This window comes from Dermochelys coriacea, chromosome 5, assembly GCF_009764565.3.
Source record: "Dermochelys coriacea isolate rDerCor1 chromosome 5, rDerCor1.pri.v4, whole genome shotgun sequence".
NCBI lineage: Eukaryota > Metazoa > Chordata > Testudines > Dermochelyidae > Dermochelys > Dermochelys coriacea.
Window position 1 is genome coordinate 46,464,378 of NC_050072.1, and position 16,892 is coordinate 46,481,269.

Consider the following 16,892-nt stretch of genomic DNA (forward strand, 5'->3'; position numbering starts at 1 on the left):
AAGAATGGGCATACTGGGTCAGACCAATGGCCCATCTAGCCCAGTATCCTGTCTTCTAACAATGGCCGGTGCCACATGCTTCAGAGGGAATGAACAGAACAGGGCGGTTATCAAGTGATCTGTCCTGGTGTCCAGTCCCAGCATCTGGTAGTCAGAAGCTTGGGGACTCCCGGAGTATTGGATTGCATCCCTGACTATCTTGGGTAATAGTCATTGGTGGATCTATCCTCCATGAACTTGTCTAATTCTTTTTTTTAACGCAATTATATTTTTGGCCTTCACAACATTCCCTAGCAATGAGTTCCACAGGTTGACTGTACATTGTGTGAAGAAATACTTCCTTATGTTTGTTTTTAAACCTGCTTCCTATTAAATTTGTTGGGTGACCCGTAGTTCTTGTGTTGTGTGAAGGGGTAAATAAAACTTCTTTCCCCCGCACCATTCATGATTTTACACACGTCTTGATTTTTTTTATACCATCTAGAGTCAGGGTGAGGAGGGGGTATGTGATAGCTGTTGCCTGTCATCTGCCAATATTCCACTGTATAACTTTGGATTTCCTGTCTGCAGAATCTGACATTTTCGAGTGTCCCTTTGATATTTTGTCCACTTTTAGTCAAGGTGTCGGGTGGCTGGATCCTGGTTTAAATGTCTCTGGTCGCTGGCTGAAGGTATTTAACCTTGGTCCATCTCCCTGTCTACCTTGCATGTGAACTTAAAAACAGAGCTCAAATGTTTTTAACTTTCACATTATTTCTACTTGACTATGAATTACTGAGAGATTAATACCTATCTATTACAATGTTAAAAATGATTCTCCCTGAATTTGCTGATCCAGTGGAGATGGGAATTTTACAACCTCTTTACATATGAGAATATTTAGCTCCTTAAAAAAAAGAAGAGTAACAGAAGTGAGGGATGAAACTAAACTGTACTTAAGTGTCACAATTAATTTAGGTTTCAGAGTAGCAGCCGTGTTAGTCTGTATTCGCAAAAAGAAAAGGAGTACTTGTGCATCTTAGAGACTAACACATTTATTTGAGCATAAGCTTTCATGAGCTACAGTTCCGATGAAGTGAGCTGTAGCTCACGAAAGCTTATGCTCAAATTGTTAGTCTCTAAGGTGCCACAAGTACTCCTTTTCTTTTTACAATTATTTTAATCTGTAATTACAGTATCAAGTGAGAAGGCAAACTAAAATAAATGTAGAAAGTATATTTGAATCGTTGTTTCTTTACTGGAAAGATATTTGAGTTTCATGAGATGCGCACATACCCCCTTCACACATTGGCTGAGGTGCTCTGCATCAAAACCTGTATGCTCTTACCCAACAAAATAACATAACCATTTTTCTGGTATTAATGTACTTCAGTACTCATAAGTCAGACTTTTTTCCTTTTTGTGCAAACCCTTGCTTGAGGATTTTTTCATTTAGGTGCATTGTGCCAGGCAAACTTGCTTATTCTTGTGTAAACTCTGAATGTGACATCTACTTCACAGTATTTTTACTCTTTTGTGCACTAAAATCTAACTGTTATGGGAAACCTTTACAAAACTTGTTCATAATATACTCTGGTTTAGTTTTGGCTTTTTATTTTTGAAAATAGATCTTGAAATTGCCAGCCTGAAAAAACTGTCAATGCCTAAGTGAATTAAAAATTGCATCTTTTGAATTTCAAAATCCAGTTTCTGTATTTCTTAATACAGTGCAAGGTACTGAAATTCCTGCCCTGCTCAAGATGATGGTGTTCCCTTTACTGGCACAAAGCAACTGGCTGGAAATCAAATAAAGGAGACTGTTCGTTGTTGTTTTTTTTTACATTTTATTCAAAGACAGGTTGGAAAAACAGGGCCAAAATATTTTTTTAACTATTAACGATAGGATACTTCTCTTGCAGATGATTGCTAAGGGGAAGAATGCATCTGAGTTGTTTCCAGCTGTTGTGAAGAATGTGGCCAGTAAAAATATTGAGGTACTCTTAAAAAGAATACACAAAAATGTACTATTATGGAAGATATTTTTGTTATAAAAGTAAAACTTAGTTTTCACTTGAGTGTAAATCACAAAATATCTTTAAGTTGTATTTTACTAGAATTCACCAAAGCTTAATCTTAGTGAGAGCCTTGTAGAAATAGTATAATCTGGTTTCTGAGATAAGGAAATATACAGTATTGAGCCTAGTTTTCTTGTCGTGGTTTGGTGGGGGAGTGAATTTTTATAACACTGAAAATAGTCCTTAAAGAACAAATTCAAGAAGTTTTGTAGTTTATGGTATGTTTCTAAGAGTGCTTCGTAAATGACCTAACTAGCCTTTGGTAACAGTCTCTGCAAAAAGGCCCAGGATAGAGTGGACATAGACTGATCTATTTTCTCACCACAAAAAGTGGTTGTTGTAGAACAGGGGTGAGACACTGGAGAGAAGCTTGCCCTTTGCCAGTGGTATACTACATGTGTTCTGTAAATAGAGAGCTTCAGTGTGCATGGTTATCAAAATAATATCTTCAATAACCTTATGTTTACTTCACAAAAACTATTTTTAACTTCATTAAATAAGTCTCTCTGAAATTGATGACCAATCCAAATTTGGTGTTGAAATGGATTGTTACAGTAACAATTTCTGGTCTGCAAACAGTTTTTGTTGTTAATTATTAAAAACCTAGATCTAATCATTCTTCTTTGAGCATTAGTGCAGACTCCCATACTTGGGCATGTAAATTTGTAGTCTATGCCTGACCAGGAATCCCTTGGAAGGATATAACTGTTGTGGGGCCACGTAGGTATCTTCTTGAGGCAACAAATGTTGTAGTCATGGTTCTTCCTAGATAACCCTCGTTTCCTTTTAATATCTGAAAAGTAAATAAGAACTTCCACTAGTTCCAAAGACCAACTTTTATCTGCTATTGCTTTATCTCCTCTAGCTACAACTTGTACAATTCTACATAGTTAAAATTTTGAAAATTTTATTTCTTTAAAAATTCTGATGCCAAGAACTGGCGTCCTTCCCAGGATGGCAGGTTAGGCAAAAAAGACTGTTTAAAGAAGACCTGTCTTGCATCCTCCAAGTTCTAATTTCTGGTCCTCATAATGATACTTGGGTGAAGGTCAGTTAACCTGTTTGTACCATATCCACTTTAAATGTACTTGTTAGCCTGCGGTGAACTGAAGTCTCAGGTCAATACTGTGAGTTGGAAGCATTTCCAGGTTACTTTGAAATACCAGCCTCAGAATTCAGAGTTGTAGCCATGTTAGTCTGTATCAGCAAAAACAACGAGGAGTACTTGTGGCACCTTAGAGACTAACAAATTTATTTGGGCATAAGCTTTTGTGGGCTAAGAACCACTTCGTCAGATGCATGGAGTGGAAAATACAGTAGGAAGATGTATATAAATAGTACATGAAAAGATGGGAGTTGTCTTACCAATTCTAACAAGATCATTGAATTAAATTACCTACATGCCTCCAGCTTTCATCCACATCACACAATCCATTGTCTACAGCCAAGCTCTAAGATACAACTGCATTTGCTCCAATCCCTCAGACAGCGACAAACGCCTACAGGATCTCTATCGAGTATTCTTAAAACTACTATACCGACTTGCTGAAGTGAAGAAACAGATTGACAGAGTCAGAAGAGTACCCAGAAGTCACCTACTACAGGACAGGCCCAACAAAGAAAATAACAGAACACCACTAGCCATCGCCTTCAGCCCCCAATTAAAACCTCTCCAGCGTATCAAGGATCTATAACCTATCCTGAAGGGCGATCCTTCATTCTCACAGATCTTGGGAGGCAGGCCAGTCCTTGCTTACAGACAGCTCCCCAGCCTGAAGCAACTACACACCGTACAACAAAACGCTAACCCGGGAACCTATCCCTGCAACAAACGCCTTTGCTAACTCTGTCCACATATCTATTCAAGGGAGAACATCATGGGACCTAACCACATCAGCCACGCCATCAGGGGCTCTTTCACCTGCACATCTACCAATGTGATATATGCCATCATGTGTCAGCAATGCCCTTCTGCCATGTACATTGGCCAAACTGGATAGTCTCTATGCAAAAGAATAAATGGACACAAATCAGATGTCAAGACTTGTAATATTCTAAAACCAGTCGGAGAACACTTCACCCTTCATGGACACTCAATAACAGACTTAAAACTGGCAATTCTTCAAGAAAAAAAACTTCAAAAACAGACTCCAATGGGAAAGTGCAGAACTGGAATTAATTTGCAAACTGGACATCATCAGATTAGACCTGAATAAAGACTGGGAGTGGATGGATCACTACAAGAACTAAAAACTAATTTTCCCCCTGCTGTTACTCACACCTTCTTGTCAACTGTTTGAAATGGGCCACCCTGTTTACCACTACAAAAGTGATTTTTTCCTCCTGCTGATAACAGCCCACTTTAATTGAATTGTCTCATTAGAATTGGTAAGGCAACTCCCATCTTTTCATGTACTATATATATATATTTTCCTACTGTATTTTCCACTCCATGCATCTGATGAAGTGCAAGTGCAAGGACACGAGATTGAGAGCTGCGCTGCCGGTGGAGAAGCGGGTGGCTATTGTAATCTGGAAGCTGGCAACTCCAGACAGCTATCAATCGGTCGCTAACCAGTTGGGAGTGGGAAAGTGAACCGTTGGAATCATGTTGATGCAAGTTTGCAGGGCCATTAATCGCATCCTGCTCAGAAGAACCGTGACTCTAGGTAATGTGCATGACATTGTGGCTGGCTTTGCACAAATGGGTTTCCCTACCTGTGGAGGGGCGATAGATGGGACGCATATGCCAATTCTGGCACCAACCCACCTAGTCTCTGAGTACAATAATTGTAAGGGGTATTTCTCTATGGTTCTCCAGGATCACCGTGGGTGTTTCATTGACATTAACGCAGGCTGGCCTGGAAAGGTGCATGATGCACACATCTTTGGAAACACTGGCCTGTTCAGGAAGCTGTAAGCTGGGACTTGCTTCCCAGACCAGAAGATCACCGTACGGGAAGTCAAAATGCCCATTGTCATCCTTGGAGACCCCGCTTACTTTAATGCCGTGGCTCATGAAACTCTCCCCAGGGAGCCTTGACAGCATCAAGGAGTGGTTCAACAACAGGCTGAGTCGGTGCAGAACGACTGTGAAGTGTGCTTTTGACCATTTAAAGGGCCACTGGCGCCGTCTGTATGGGAAGCTGGACCTGGCCGATGACAACTCCCCACGGTTATATCCGCGTTCTATACCCTCCATAACATTTGTGAATGGAAGGGTGAAAGATTCACTCAGGCATGGAACTTGGAGGTTCAACACCTGGAGGCTGAATCTGAGCAACCAGAGAGCAGGGCTATTAGGGGCCCAGTGTGGGGCTGCAAGGATTAGGGATGCCTTGAGGGAGCACTTTGAGGCTGAAGGCCACCAGTAATGTTTGGTGCCTTGCACAGGAGTGAAGAGTGGTGGTTCCAATGTTAGTAGGAATCTGTTTTTGCTACACTGACTTGCACTGCCTGTTGTTTTTCTAGGTTAAGGTATCTTTTACTTAATGCAATAATAAAGAATGTTTTCAAAGCCAAAAAATCTATTTATTGAAAAGAAACACAACTGCTTGGGAAACAGAAAGGGCAAGGGGGTGGGGTGGGGAGCAGTTCAATCATAGATTTGCGTATGTCCTGCTCTCATACTCTGCCTTCCTGTCTGGAGTACTGTGCAATGAGTGCTGCACTTCAGGCTGGCTAAAATGTATGGTGATCGGGGTTGAGTGCAGTGGATAAGGGTCATAGTTTGCAGGGCTGGGTGGTGAAGCTACAGGTTTTGGAGGCAGCTGGTGACAATAAGAACCCAGATGTTGGGAAAAGTGGGTTGGAGGTGATGTGGGCACAAGAGAAAGAGTTTTGGGACAAGGGCTGCAGTGGGGGGCAGACACGGTAGTGATCTGCCTGCATGGCTACGAGTGCCTGTATCAAGTCTGCTTGGCGCTCCATAATGCTTAGCAGCCGGTGTTCCGCACTCTGCTGGCAGACCCTCCTTTCACTCTCCTGCCACTCCTACGCTTTTGATTTTCATTAAGGGACTGCTGCATTACTTCATGCAGCATATCCTCTTTGCTTCTATGTGGCTTCTTCCTAATTCTTTGGAGTCTTTTGGCCTGTGATAACATGGACAGCTGAGATCTCAAGGTTGCATCTGTAAAGGCAAAATGCAACACTTAACAGAGGCAGCATTGTTCACACCAGACCAATGATTCACCCGTACTTAAAGACAAGCACAGTCTACACGATAGCAGAATTTACCCATCCCAAAATGAACCCCAAAATGGTGAGTAAGCACAGGGGCAAGGGGGACTGATTATTTCATGGCCGTACTATCCTCTGGGTTTCTGTGCCTTGGGGAGAGCTAACAGCTGCAGGGGGCCCCTATACTGAGCACTGTCCTCACATTTTCCACAGGAGTTCGTCCTGAAAGATATCTCGCTGCTGAGGGTGACCTGGGAAGCAAGGGAGGGTCTTCTACTACAATGCGGCTTCCGCCCTGGCCCATATGCAGCTTTCCTGTGTGCAGCAATGGTCCCCCGCCCCTCAGGGCACAGTGACGCGGACATGTTAGCCTCACTGGGACAAGGAGTACAGTAGCTCTGTCAAGGAACCTGCACAAGCGCATTGCCCAGCTTCTGTAATGAGACCTTTTGAAGTGGTCCCTGAGGCCGATTACCACGATGGGAGAGAGCACATCAACACCCTATTCTGCATCTAAGCATGCAGACAGCCCTAATCCTCCTTGCCCTAGGAGTCCGTTCCGAACAACTTCCTTCCCAAAATAAAAGCCACTTACCGGGAACCTCCTCTGATGTTTGTTCTCCCTCAAGCACCGGCCGCTGCGACTGGCTACCTTCCTCCTGACTTGAGAACAGCTCCTGGTTGCATGCATCTAGGGATGCTGGGATCTCTCCCTCCTCCTCAGCACCCTCGCTCCCACTCTCCTCCTCCTCCTCCTCCTGCCTTCTTGAACTGGGCTTGGAAGTGTCCATGGTGGTCCTCGGAATGGGGGTCGGGTCACCTCCAAGTATTGCGTCCAGCTCTTTGTAGAAACAGCAGGTTGTGGGGGCAGCACTGGAGCACTGGTTTGCCTCGCGGGCTTTATGGTAGGCATTCCATAGCTCCTTCAATTTAACCCTGCACTGTAGTGCATTCTGGTCATGGCCCTTTTCCATCATGCCCCTGGATATCTGCCCAAAGGTATCAATTCCTACGGCTGGAGTGCAGCTGGTACTGGACAGCTTCCTCCCCCCAGACACTGATGAGGTCCAGCACCTCGTCATTGCTCCATACTGGGGATTGCCTGGTGCATGGAGGCATGGTCACCTGGAAAGATTTGCTGAGAGCACTCCTTGCCTTGCTGAGCAAACAGGAAGGGGATTTTCAAAATTTCCAGAGAATTTAAAGGGCGGGTCTGACAGTTGGTCACCTGAGGGCAGGGCGGTAGAGTTCAAAGTGATGACCAGAGTGGCTAGAACAGGCATTGTGGGACATTTCTGGAGGCTTATCAGAGTACATTAGCAGGCCAGGGCATCCACACTGGTGCCATGGCACTCCAGCTGGGGCGCAGCAAGCATTATGCCTTTTGTTTGAGGTGGATTACCAGGAGTACTCTAGCCGCGCAGTCGGGGCGTTCTATGTGCCTTGTCAGTGTGGACGCATTGTGAGTGAGAGTGCCTAGTGCTGCTTTAATGCGCTCTAACTCGCAAGTGTAGCCATGTCCTTAGTCTCTAAGGTGCCACAAGTACTCCTTGTTGTTTCAGCCTCAGAATGTATATGTTTGGTGCTGAGAGGGTCTAGGTGTAAAAGGAGCTCTGACTTTATTCTGCACTATTACTTCCTGGGATTAAGAGACTGTGAGAAGAAAAAGAGAAGACAACACAATAACTTCCTTGGATGAATTTTTAGAAGCATTGACTTTAGTAAGGAACCAGTGCCAACCTCTGTGCCAGAGCAAGTACTTTAAGTGCAGTGGAGAAAATCCATGTTCTTAGTGCCAAAGACTAAGCTCCTGGCTCTGGTGCTTGTTCCTGGTGCTGAGACCAACACTTCAGTGCTACCACTGATCTTGTATAGTATTCTGTGCCCAATATTGATGAAATTGAAAGGCAGAAACTGGTACACTCTTTCTTATCATGGATATCTTTCTCAATTCAGCAAGGCAGAAATCTCTTGCCAGTCACCCCAACATCTGTGTTGGGGCATAGGATTCCTCTGGAGTCAAATATTTAGATCCAGGGAGCCATATAGACTTTAAGGTCAGAAGGGACCTTATGATTGTCGAGTCCAGTGGTCTCTAAACTGGGGTGCATGAGATGCACCAAGGGGATGTGTGGCAGCGGGATTGCTGCCGGACGGCACTCCGCCGTTTTTGTTCTTCAGCGGCAGCTCTGCACGTCCACGGCTGGTGTTCCCCTCCTGCGGCAGGTCTTCTGGTCTTCACCCTGGTGCGTGAGCCAAAAAGTTTGGAGACCACTGGTCTAGTCTGACCTCCTGCACAATGCAGGCCACAGAATCTCACCCACCCACTCCTGTAACAAAGCTCTAACCTATGTCTGAGCTATTGAAGTCCTCAAATTGTGATTTAAAGACTTCGAGGTGCAGAGAATCCTCCAGCAAGTGATCTGTGCTCCATGCTGCAGAGGATGGCGAAAACCCCCCAGGGCCTCTGCCAATCTGCCCTGGAGGAAAATTCCTTCCCGACCCCAAATATGGCAATAGGCTAAATCCTGAACATGTGGGCAAGACTCATCAGTCAGACATCCAGGAAAGAATTCTCTATAGTAACTCAGATCCAACGCCATCTAACATCCCATCACAGGCCATTGGACATATCTACCACTAATAGTTGAAGATCAATTAAATGCCAAAATTAGGCTATCCCATCATATCATCCCTTCCATAAACTTATCAAGCTTAGTCTTGAAGCCAGATATGTCTTTTGACCCCACTGCTTCCGTTGGAGGGCTGTTCCAGAACTTCACTCCTCTGATGGTTAGAAACCTTTGTCTAATTTCAACTCTAAATTTCCTGATGGTATAGTCAGCCTTGGTGTCATTTGAGATGGAGTTGGAGACTCACATTGTGGGGTTGTCTGTTTTCTAGGCTTCACTGGTTCCACTGTTAATGCTGGGTACTATGTAACCACCGTCTCTGGAGTTTGTTATATTTGTCTTAGATCTGTTCCTGGAGTTAACTAGTTCCACCTGATGCTTATGGAAACTGTCTGAGAATCTCATGGCTATTTCGTGCATTTCAGCTGTAGATTTTTTCCATATAGGAGGCAAGTGGAGCTGAATTACTTGCTATAGTTTCTCAGCACTGTATGATTCTGACACCTGTAAAATCTGTGATCTAAATCCATCAAACTGCTAGTACCATCGACTTCTAGGGATAAATCAGAGACTGTGATTGAGGAGGAAAATTTCCCTATGGAACAGGAGATATATCAGCGTAGGTGGATCTAAATAGTTTCTCATCTTTGCCAAAGGATGTCATGACTTACACCAGAGATGACTTTCTGGAAAACTTTCAGATCCTTTCAAAATCACCTCTTCAAAATTGGATGTACTGAACCTTGAGCTCTCTATTGTCCAGAAGAAGGTTGAGGCTGTTTGACTTCATGAAGCTACATCTGAGCTGGGTGGCAGTGGCCACTAATGAAGGCCTCATGGACTCTGCCAAGGATTCATGGATTACATTTGTGACATTTGCGGGCCAGGTGCCACATGCGCAGGGGAGTTGGTGCAGCAGTGTAGTATGGGGAGCAGGATGTGCAGGGAACTTGCTGAAACTGCCAGTTGCCGCAGTGACTGGCTGGGGGACTGGATGTGGTACCCCATGAGTACTGGTCCCCTCTCCCCATGAGTGCTGGGCAACCCCTGCCCCGCCTTCTTCCTTCCGCCTCCCCCAGTGATAATCCCTGTGAGTAGTGACATGTCACTGCTAGGAGAGGAGCCCCAGGGCACAGAGCCCTATCTGCTTCACCTACCAGACAGAGTCCCCTCTTGCTCCGGTCCAGGAACAGATCTGTCCAATCCCCTTGTGACCCTGGGAATATGAGCTGAGGAGCACATGATACAGGGAGGAGGGTAGTGGCAGCTCCCTGCTGCTGGAGGATGTCAACGTAACTAGGATCTGCTCTTTCCTGGGTCCGAGCATCTGCGTCCCATCTCTGATGGGAAAGATAATTTTGGGATCCGTGAGTATTGGGCTCCCTTATCCCTGTCAAGTATTATCCTGCCCCGCTTCCACCCCATGGTATCTCCTCTATGGGGACATGTCCAAAATTGCAGGACTTAGACTCCACACTGAAACCCCTTTATCAAGTATAACTACATAAGTCATGAACAGTAAATGGTTTTTGTTTTAAAAAGTTTTATTTTTATAATGGGGATTAGAGAGAATAGTTTCATAAACAAATTATTTTCTGTTTTGTTTTTTTCCTGTCCTCCCAATATTAATCCTGATATTTATCCAGAAAACCGTGAAGTTTCTTTTGTGCTCTGATTTTTTTTCCACCCATTTTTAAAATTATTGAAATAAACACTGATATATTCCTGGGAAGTTAAAAATATAAAATGTAAACAAAGGGCTTCATTCATAATACAGCCATTTGCAAAGTAACATATTAACCAGAATTCATTAGTTGACTCTCCAAACCATCATCAACCCCACCCCTTTTGTGAGATATTCCTTCGTTCTTCCTCTTTAGTGGCATGAATTGGAAGCTCCTCTCAAAAGTGGATTTTAGATATAACTGCACTCTGTGCCACAGAAATATATCCTACTCAGGGATCCATCTCATATGGAACTACCTGGGGTGAAGTCTTTTTATGGCTTGAGGTAGTAAATGTTTTGTCAGCAAAACAAGGCAAGAGGATTCTGTTCCTGTTACTTTACTTTCCCAAAAAAGAAAGCGGGACACTCTCTCTATGAACTTGAGTCCTCAAGTTTTACCTGCAATTTCAAGTTCTCCTTCAAGTATTTGTCCATATTTACATTTTGCTTTATTTATATAATATATATAAAAAAAGGGCAGAGTGCACCAACTGCCATTCGTTATCAAAGCCAGTCTCTTTGCTTTGAGATAAGCAGCTCACTGTCCCTGTTGACTGACTGACTGGCAGCCCCTTTCTAATCCTTAAACTACACTAATTAAAGATGAAATACTTTTATTAGTAAATTAACTAGTTTTTATTGCTCAGTGACAATCCTTTATTTCTTATTTTTTCTGAATTAGGCCTTGGTCCTGGGGATAGTGTCTAAATCTCCTGGAATTAAATATTGCCTCTCATGTCAGGAAGCAATGCCTGTGAAAGATGGATACTAAGATGTGTATCGTTTCGGGGAATATCTGGAATTTCTGAATTTCTGGAAAATATGCCATCTTCAAATCTTTCAGTTCAAAAACCAGGAAGGACAGGGAAGCAAATATTCCTCATGAGCAAGGCTGTGAGACCAGTTTCTGACTCAGGATCTGTAGGACTTCTCTCACCCACCGTTTGTGGCCCCTTGGAACTGGAGAGTGAGCATGGGGCACTAACCCACAGGGCCTCATTGTCATCAGTCCAGTCACTGGCTCAGACAAAAGTTGCCGAAAGATTCTGTAGAAAAGCTCAGGGAGCGAGAAGCCTGACAGAGAGAGCCCCACCAAGGTCTCCCCTAGGTGTAAGTATTCCACTTGACACTGATCGTCCTCTGAGGCTTTGACCCTCACTGGTTCCCATTGATGTTTAGTTTCATGCTGGCACTGTAGTGCTGGTTACCAGGAATATCTAGGTTGGCATCTCCTTTTAAGAGCATGGGACCAAAAATGGCTGATTTCCGCTGGTCCTCCCCACTCCTGCACAGGTACCCTAAAGATTTCTTTGGGACTATAGCTTGTGCTACCACGATCTCTAAGGCACTGTTCTTAACTCTCCTGGCTATGTCAGCTCCAGCAAGAGAAGACCCTGCACCATTTTGACTAGCCATGCCACTGCACTAATTGACACCCTTGAGGTTCACAGTACTGGTGTACTTAGTGATATCTAGGGTTTCTAGTTTTCCATGATTTAAACAAAACCCAAATTCTTGGATAAACATAAAATAAGCATTTTTCTGATATATAGACGTCAATTGAACACACTATTTTGATATATTTACCATTTTTAAGCAAGTTCAAAGCCTACCAATGCCATCAATCATTATAATAAAATTAATAGAATGATCCAGTCATGGTGCATCGTTTCTTTGCTTTCAGAGTAGCAGCCGTGTTAGTCTGTATTCGCAAAAAGAAAAGGAGTACTTGTGGCACCTTAGAGACTAACAAATTTATTAGAGCATAAGCTTTCGTGAGCTACAGCTCACTTCATCGGATGCATCCGATGAAGTGAGCTGTAGCTCACGAAAGCTTATGCTCTAATAAATTTGTTAGTCTCTAAGGTGCCACAAGTACTCCGTTTCTTTGCTGTTGTTGATGGCCCTGCTGTTTCAGCCTTTTGTTTTCATTTCTTTTGATGCAGTTTAGTGTTTTCCATGCATCTATAATTGTCTGCCTTCAAATGTAATCTACACCCATGCTGCATACAGTACAGAAGAGCACATTACCATAAATGTGAAATTTGTCCTTGCCAAACTGTGACATGGTCTTTAGAGGTGATTTTTAAAGTTTTCAGCATTTTTTCATAACTTTAATTACTCTTGTCTGACGACTGAAGTGAAATCTGAGATACATTAAACCACGAATCCCTATGCAGTTACATACTCTGTGAAAATGCACATTCCATGTTTTTCCATGGCAAATTGATATCTACGATACGTGGTGATATCACACAAGCCAGAATCTCCCGTTATCTACTTCTGCCAAGTTACCAGTGCCAAGGCTTCCTCCAGTACAGACATCCAGCTCTGATTTCCACACCTCCAACTATTGCTCCTCCCTCTGGAGATAGTGTGCCTCATCAGCCATGTCCATGGCATTAAAGGTTGTAGAGACTCTGACTATCAACATCTCTGCATGTCTCACCAGCCAATGAAGGAATTGTGGATCCAGTCATGGCAAACAGCAGCTCCAACCTTCTATATGGTGGATAAGAAATGCCAGGTTAAATCTAAAACAATTTTACTCTTATGCCCATCTTATATTCTCCTCATTGATGGTTACAGCAGCCAGTGAGAAATCTAGGCAATACAGGTTCCCTCACGCCCCCCAAGAGTAAGATGAAAAAAAGATTTATTTGACAGAAAAGCTTGTTTGTCTCAAGTTAACAGTTCAGTTTGGCCAGTTACCAGGCCTTATTGGATAGTTTTGATTCTTTCGGATCCATGAATGGCTTTTTTCCTTCACGGAAAAAGTTTCTCCTGATATAAAGGGAGGGGTTTCCTTCCCTAGTTTCTGAAGGCCAAAACAGCTTGTAAGTGGCCCTAGATGTAGTGGATATTGCCTCAAGTGCAATGTTAATGGCAATTGTTGAAGCATTTTATTCCTCCTTGATGTCCACTTGGCAGTGGAGCACTTGCCCTTTGAGGGGTCAGTGCTGTTTAGCTCCAGCTGACAAAGTCCTTCATATGTTGAAGGACTCACAAGCTTCCCTCTCATCCCTACACGTCTACACTCAAGCTCCCAAGCATATAAAAGTGTTATGTCATACAAATGTCAGTTCCTCTGTCCTTTTCCCCCACTTGAGGCCCACCAAACCTTCCAAGGTGGGGACATCCTCTTACTTTACCTTGTCCCAGAAGCACCCATGTTGATAGGACTCTCCGGAGATGTGAGCTGACTCTTGTGAACTTTGTACTATTTTTCTGGGAATCACTAGCTACTTTCAGGCACCTCTGGACCTTCATCGCCACAAATGTAGCAAAATCAAAATATTCCATTCAGTGCTCACTCTCCCAGCCTCATTTCAGGAACTCTTCTGATGAGGATCTGCTATTCCATGAGGTTCTCTTTTTTTTTTTTTTTTCTTTGAGCGATAGAGAAGTTCCATCCTCAATATCGGGGGAAAGATTCTACACTAAATGCTTTCCCAAAGACAAAGGGAAATTAGTGACCCATCCTAGCCCTGAGGAAAATTAAACATGTTCATATGCAGGTTGAAATTCACAATGGTCATCCTTGCCCCCATAATTTCCTCTTGAGAGTCAGGGACTGGTTTGTATCTCAACTTTCAAGATGTGTATCTCCAAAAATTCATGATCCTATTTAACAGGAAACCCTAATGGTTGTGGCCTGCCATGGACAGAATGCGATATTGGTAAGTTTCATGGTGGCCCACAACCATTAGGTATTTCCTGTGCAGAAGGATTATCGATAATTTGAAGTATGAATCGTGAAACTATCCTCAATGCTTGCAGAATTGGTAGCATATCTGACGAGAAGAAACACTGTGGTATATCCATACCTAGATGACTGGCTGATATGGGAGAGACCTCACCAGGTCTTAGAATCCGCCTGCCTTATGCTTAGTCTGTTACAGAGCCTGGGACTTAAGATGGGCATACAGAAGTTTAATTTGACTATGGTCCAAAGACTGATTTGTCAGAGGGATTCTAGATTCACCAGGTCCATGGGTTATCTACTTGAGGACAGATCTCAGAACCTGTTGATCCTAACCTGGCAGCTGGAATTCAATCCAAATACCACTATAAGGATGTGCCTCACGCTTCTGGAACGTATGACCTCCTATATCTTTGTGATGCTTAGTGCCAGTCTTCACCCTTAAAACGTTTGAGGTGACTTGAGATTGGCTTTACCCCTTCCAGTCATACCCTTGTGTGTATGCCGTCTAATACCATTTTCCTTGCAATGGTGGAAGAATCCTGCAAGTGCTGCAGAGGTGTCCCAATTTATCCCCCCTCCTGTCCAGCACTATAGAGATGGATGCTTCAGTGAGGTAGGAAGCAAACATGGAGGACCTTCAAGTACAAAGCCTCTGGACTGCAAAAGAAGAAAGAATGTACATCAGCCTCTTGGACTTGAGAGCTTCCTGAAAGACCCAGAAAACTGAAGGTTCTACAGGTCTGACTTCCTGATTTATTCTTCCCGTCCTCCCTGCCCTGAAGTTTGATTCAGGTATTTTATCCCAAATTTGAAGCTGTGTGCTTGCTTATGTAGATTTTAATGCTAAAATCAAACAGCACAACTCTTGCAAATTTAATAAATTTTAATATAGTAAACATTTTGAATGTTTTCTGTTTGGTTCCCTTTTATCAGCAATTTGTAAGGTTGTGATTATTGAAGAAAAAGTGAAGTACTTGTTTAGGGTATCTGAGGATGGCCAAGTTCTAATTCCTTCATAGATGACTTTTTATGAGCTGGAGTATACGTTATCTGTGTACCGTTTTCTTTCCCTGACAGCAGTGATTCTCAGGATAATCAAGAAAAAGTAAATAAGTCTGATCAGTAGAATTTGAGTTTTGTCTGAACTGAGCTAAATGCTTAGTGCAGCAGAATAACCTTTGTGTAAGGACAAGAACCTCAGACCCATGAGGGTTCTGGGCTGCTACTGCTTCTGCATCACAGTTGGAAACTTAAGCCAAGTTTTTGCAGGAAGCACTGCCTGGCAGGGCCTGAGGGACAGACCCTCACAGCCCACTGATTGGCTCTTACTCATCTATAAATCAGGAAGCCATCCATGAAGAGCTGACTGAGCAACGATGCAGACCATGTGCTTGCTTTCACTCCAGACCTTGCATTGCTGTGGACCCTAAACTCTGGCTTCTTGCCCTGATTCATTCCTGATTCTGTTACTTGCCTGCTGTCTGTAACCTGGTGTTTAAGCCTGACTTCCTGGTATCATGACCTGGCTTGACTCCAGCCCTGCTGCTTGTCTTCTAACCACAATTTGGTAACTGACACCCAGCATATTGTTTTCATAGTACTTATCCAAAGAAGGTCAAGTGAGGTACCTAATAAATGCTTAATTATCACGTTGATCTTCATAATCCTTCGGAGATGTATATGTATATATGATGTTTAAGGAGTGTGTGTTTGTGTGTGTAAAATGTTTTAAAGTCTAAATTAAGCAAGTTTTGACCAGACATGGGATGCATATTCACCTTTCTGCTTTGGCACACATGTAAAATAAACAATGTAAACCAATGCAGTGGAAACCTGTTGGCATATGTGATAAGTATGAGGATGTGAAGGCAACATCAGCTAGCACATGAGGGAATAAAACACAAGGGTTGTCCTGACTCTGGGGACAAAACAATGACATTGGGGAATATAATGGGAAGCAAAAAGTACAATGCATTTTGCATTCATGAAAGGGGGTGTGATGTTCCCCTCTGGTGTTATCTGGACCAGTGATCTGCTAGGTCACTCCAATCCTTGACTCTGGGAGCCAGCCTTACCCTGCTCTGCTGCAAGAACCCCCACTCCTGGGCTGTTCACACACAGCCTCTTGCATGTAAACTGCTCCTTGGACTGTGCAACCGAATGACACTAGCCAATATCTCCAGTTCCAGGCACAACCCTAGGAACCTCCGTTTTGCAGTGTCCAGTTATGGCTGGTGGATGCTGCAAGCTTTGTCATTTTAACAAAGAAATTGATATGTACCAGGCTTGTTATCCCAAGGGGAGTCTCTTGACGCTATTCAAACTAAACGCACTGCTTCATGGAGAATAAACAAACAGATTTATTAACTATAAAGATAAACTTTAAGTGATTACAAGTCAAAGTGTAACAAGTCAGATTTGGTCAAATGAAGTAAAAGCAAAATGCATTCTAAGCTGATCTTAACATTTTCAGTGCCCTTACAAACTTAGATGCTTCTCACCACAGGCTGGCTGATTGCTCTTCAGCCAGTCTCTTCCCTTTTGATCAGCACTTCAGTCTCTTGGTTTGGTATCTGTAGATTAGGGGGAAG

The 16,892-nt window shown here is 43.3% G+C and overlaps 1 protein-coding gene across 6 annotated transcripts in view; it reads left to right on the forward strand.

Annotated features, from left to right (window-relative positions):
* The window catches only part of AP3B1 (adaptor related protein complex 3 subunit beta 1), a 334,397-nt gene that overhangs the window by 47,497 nt on the left and 270,008 nt on the right, over positions 1-16,892 (forward strand). For all 6 annotated transcript variants that reach the window (XR_006281799.1, XR_006281800.1, XM_038401874.2 and 3 more), the window contains exon 3: positions 1,899-1,973. Coding sequence is in view for 4 of the 6 variants with exons in the window: in XM_038401874.2 (XP_038257802.1) it covers positions 1,899-1,973 (75 nt within the window). In the remaining 2 variants the exon portion in view is untranslated. The remainder of the gene's footprint in view (positions 1-1,898; positions 1,974-16,892) is intronic.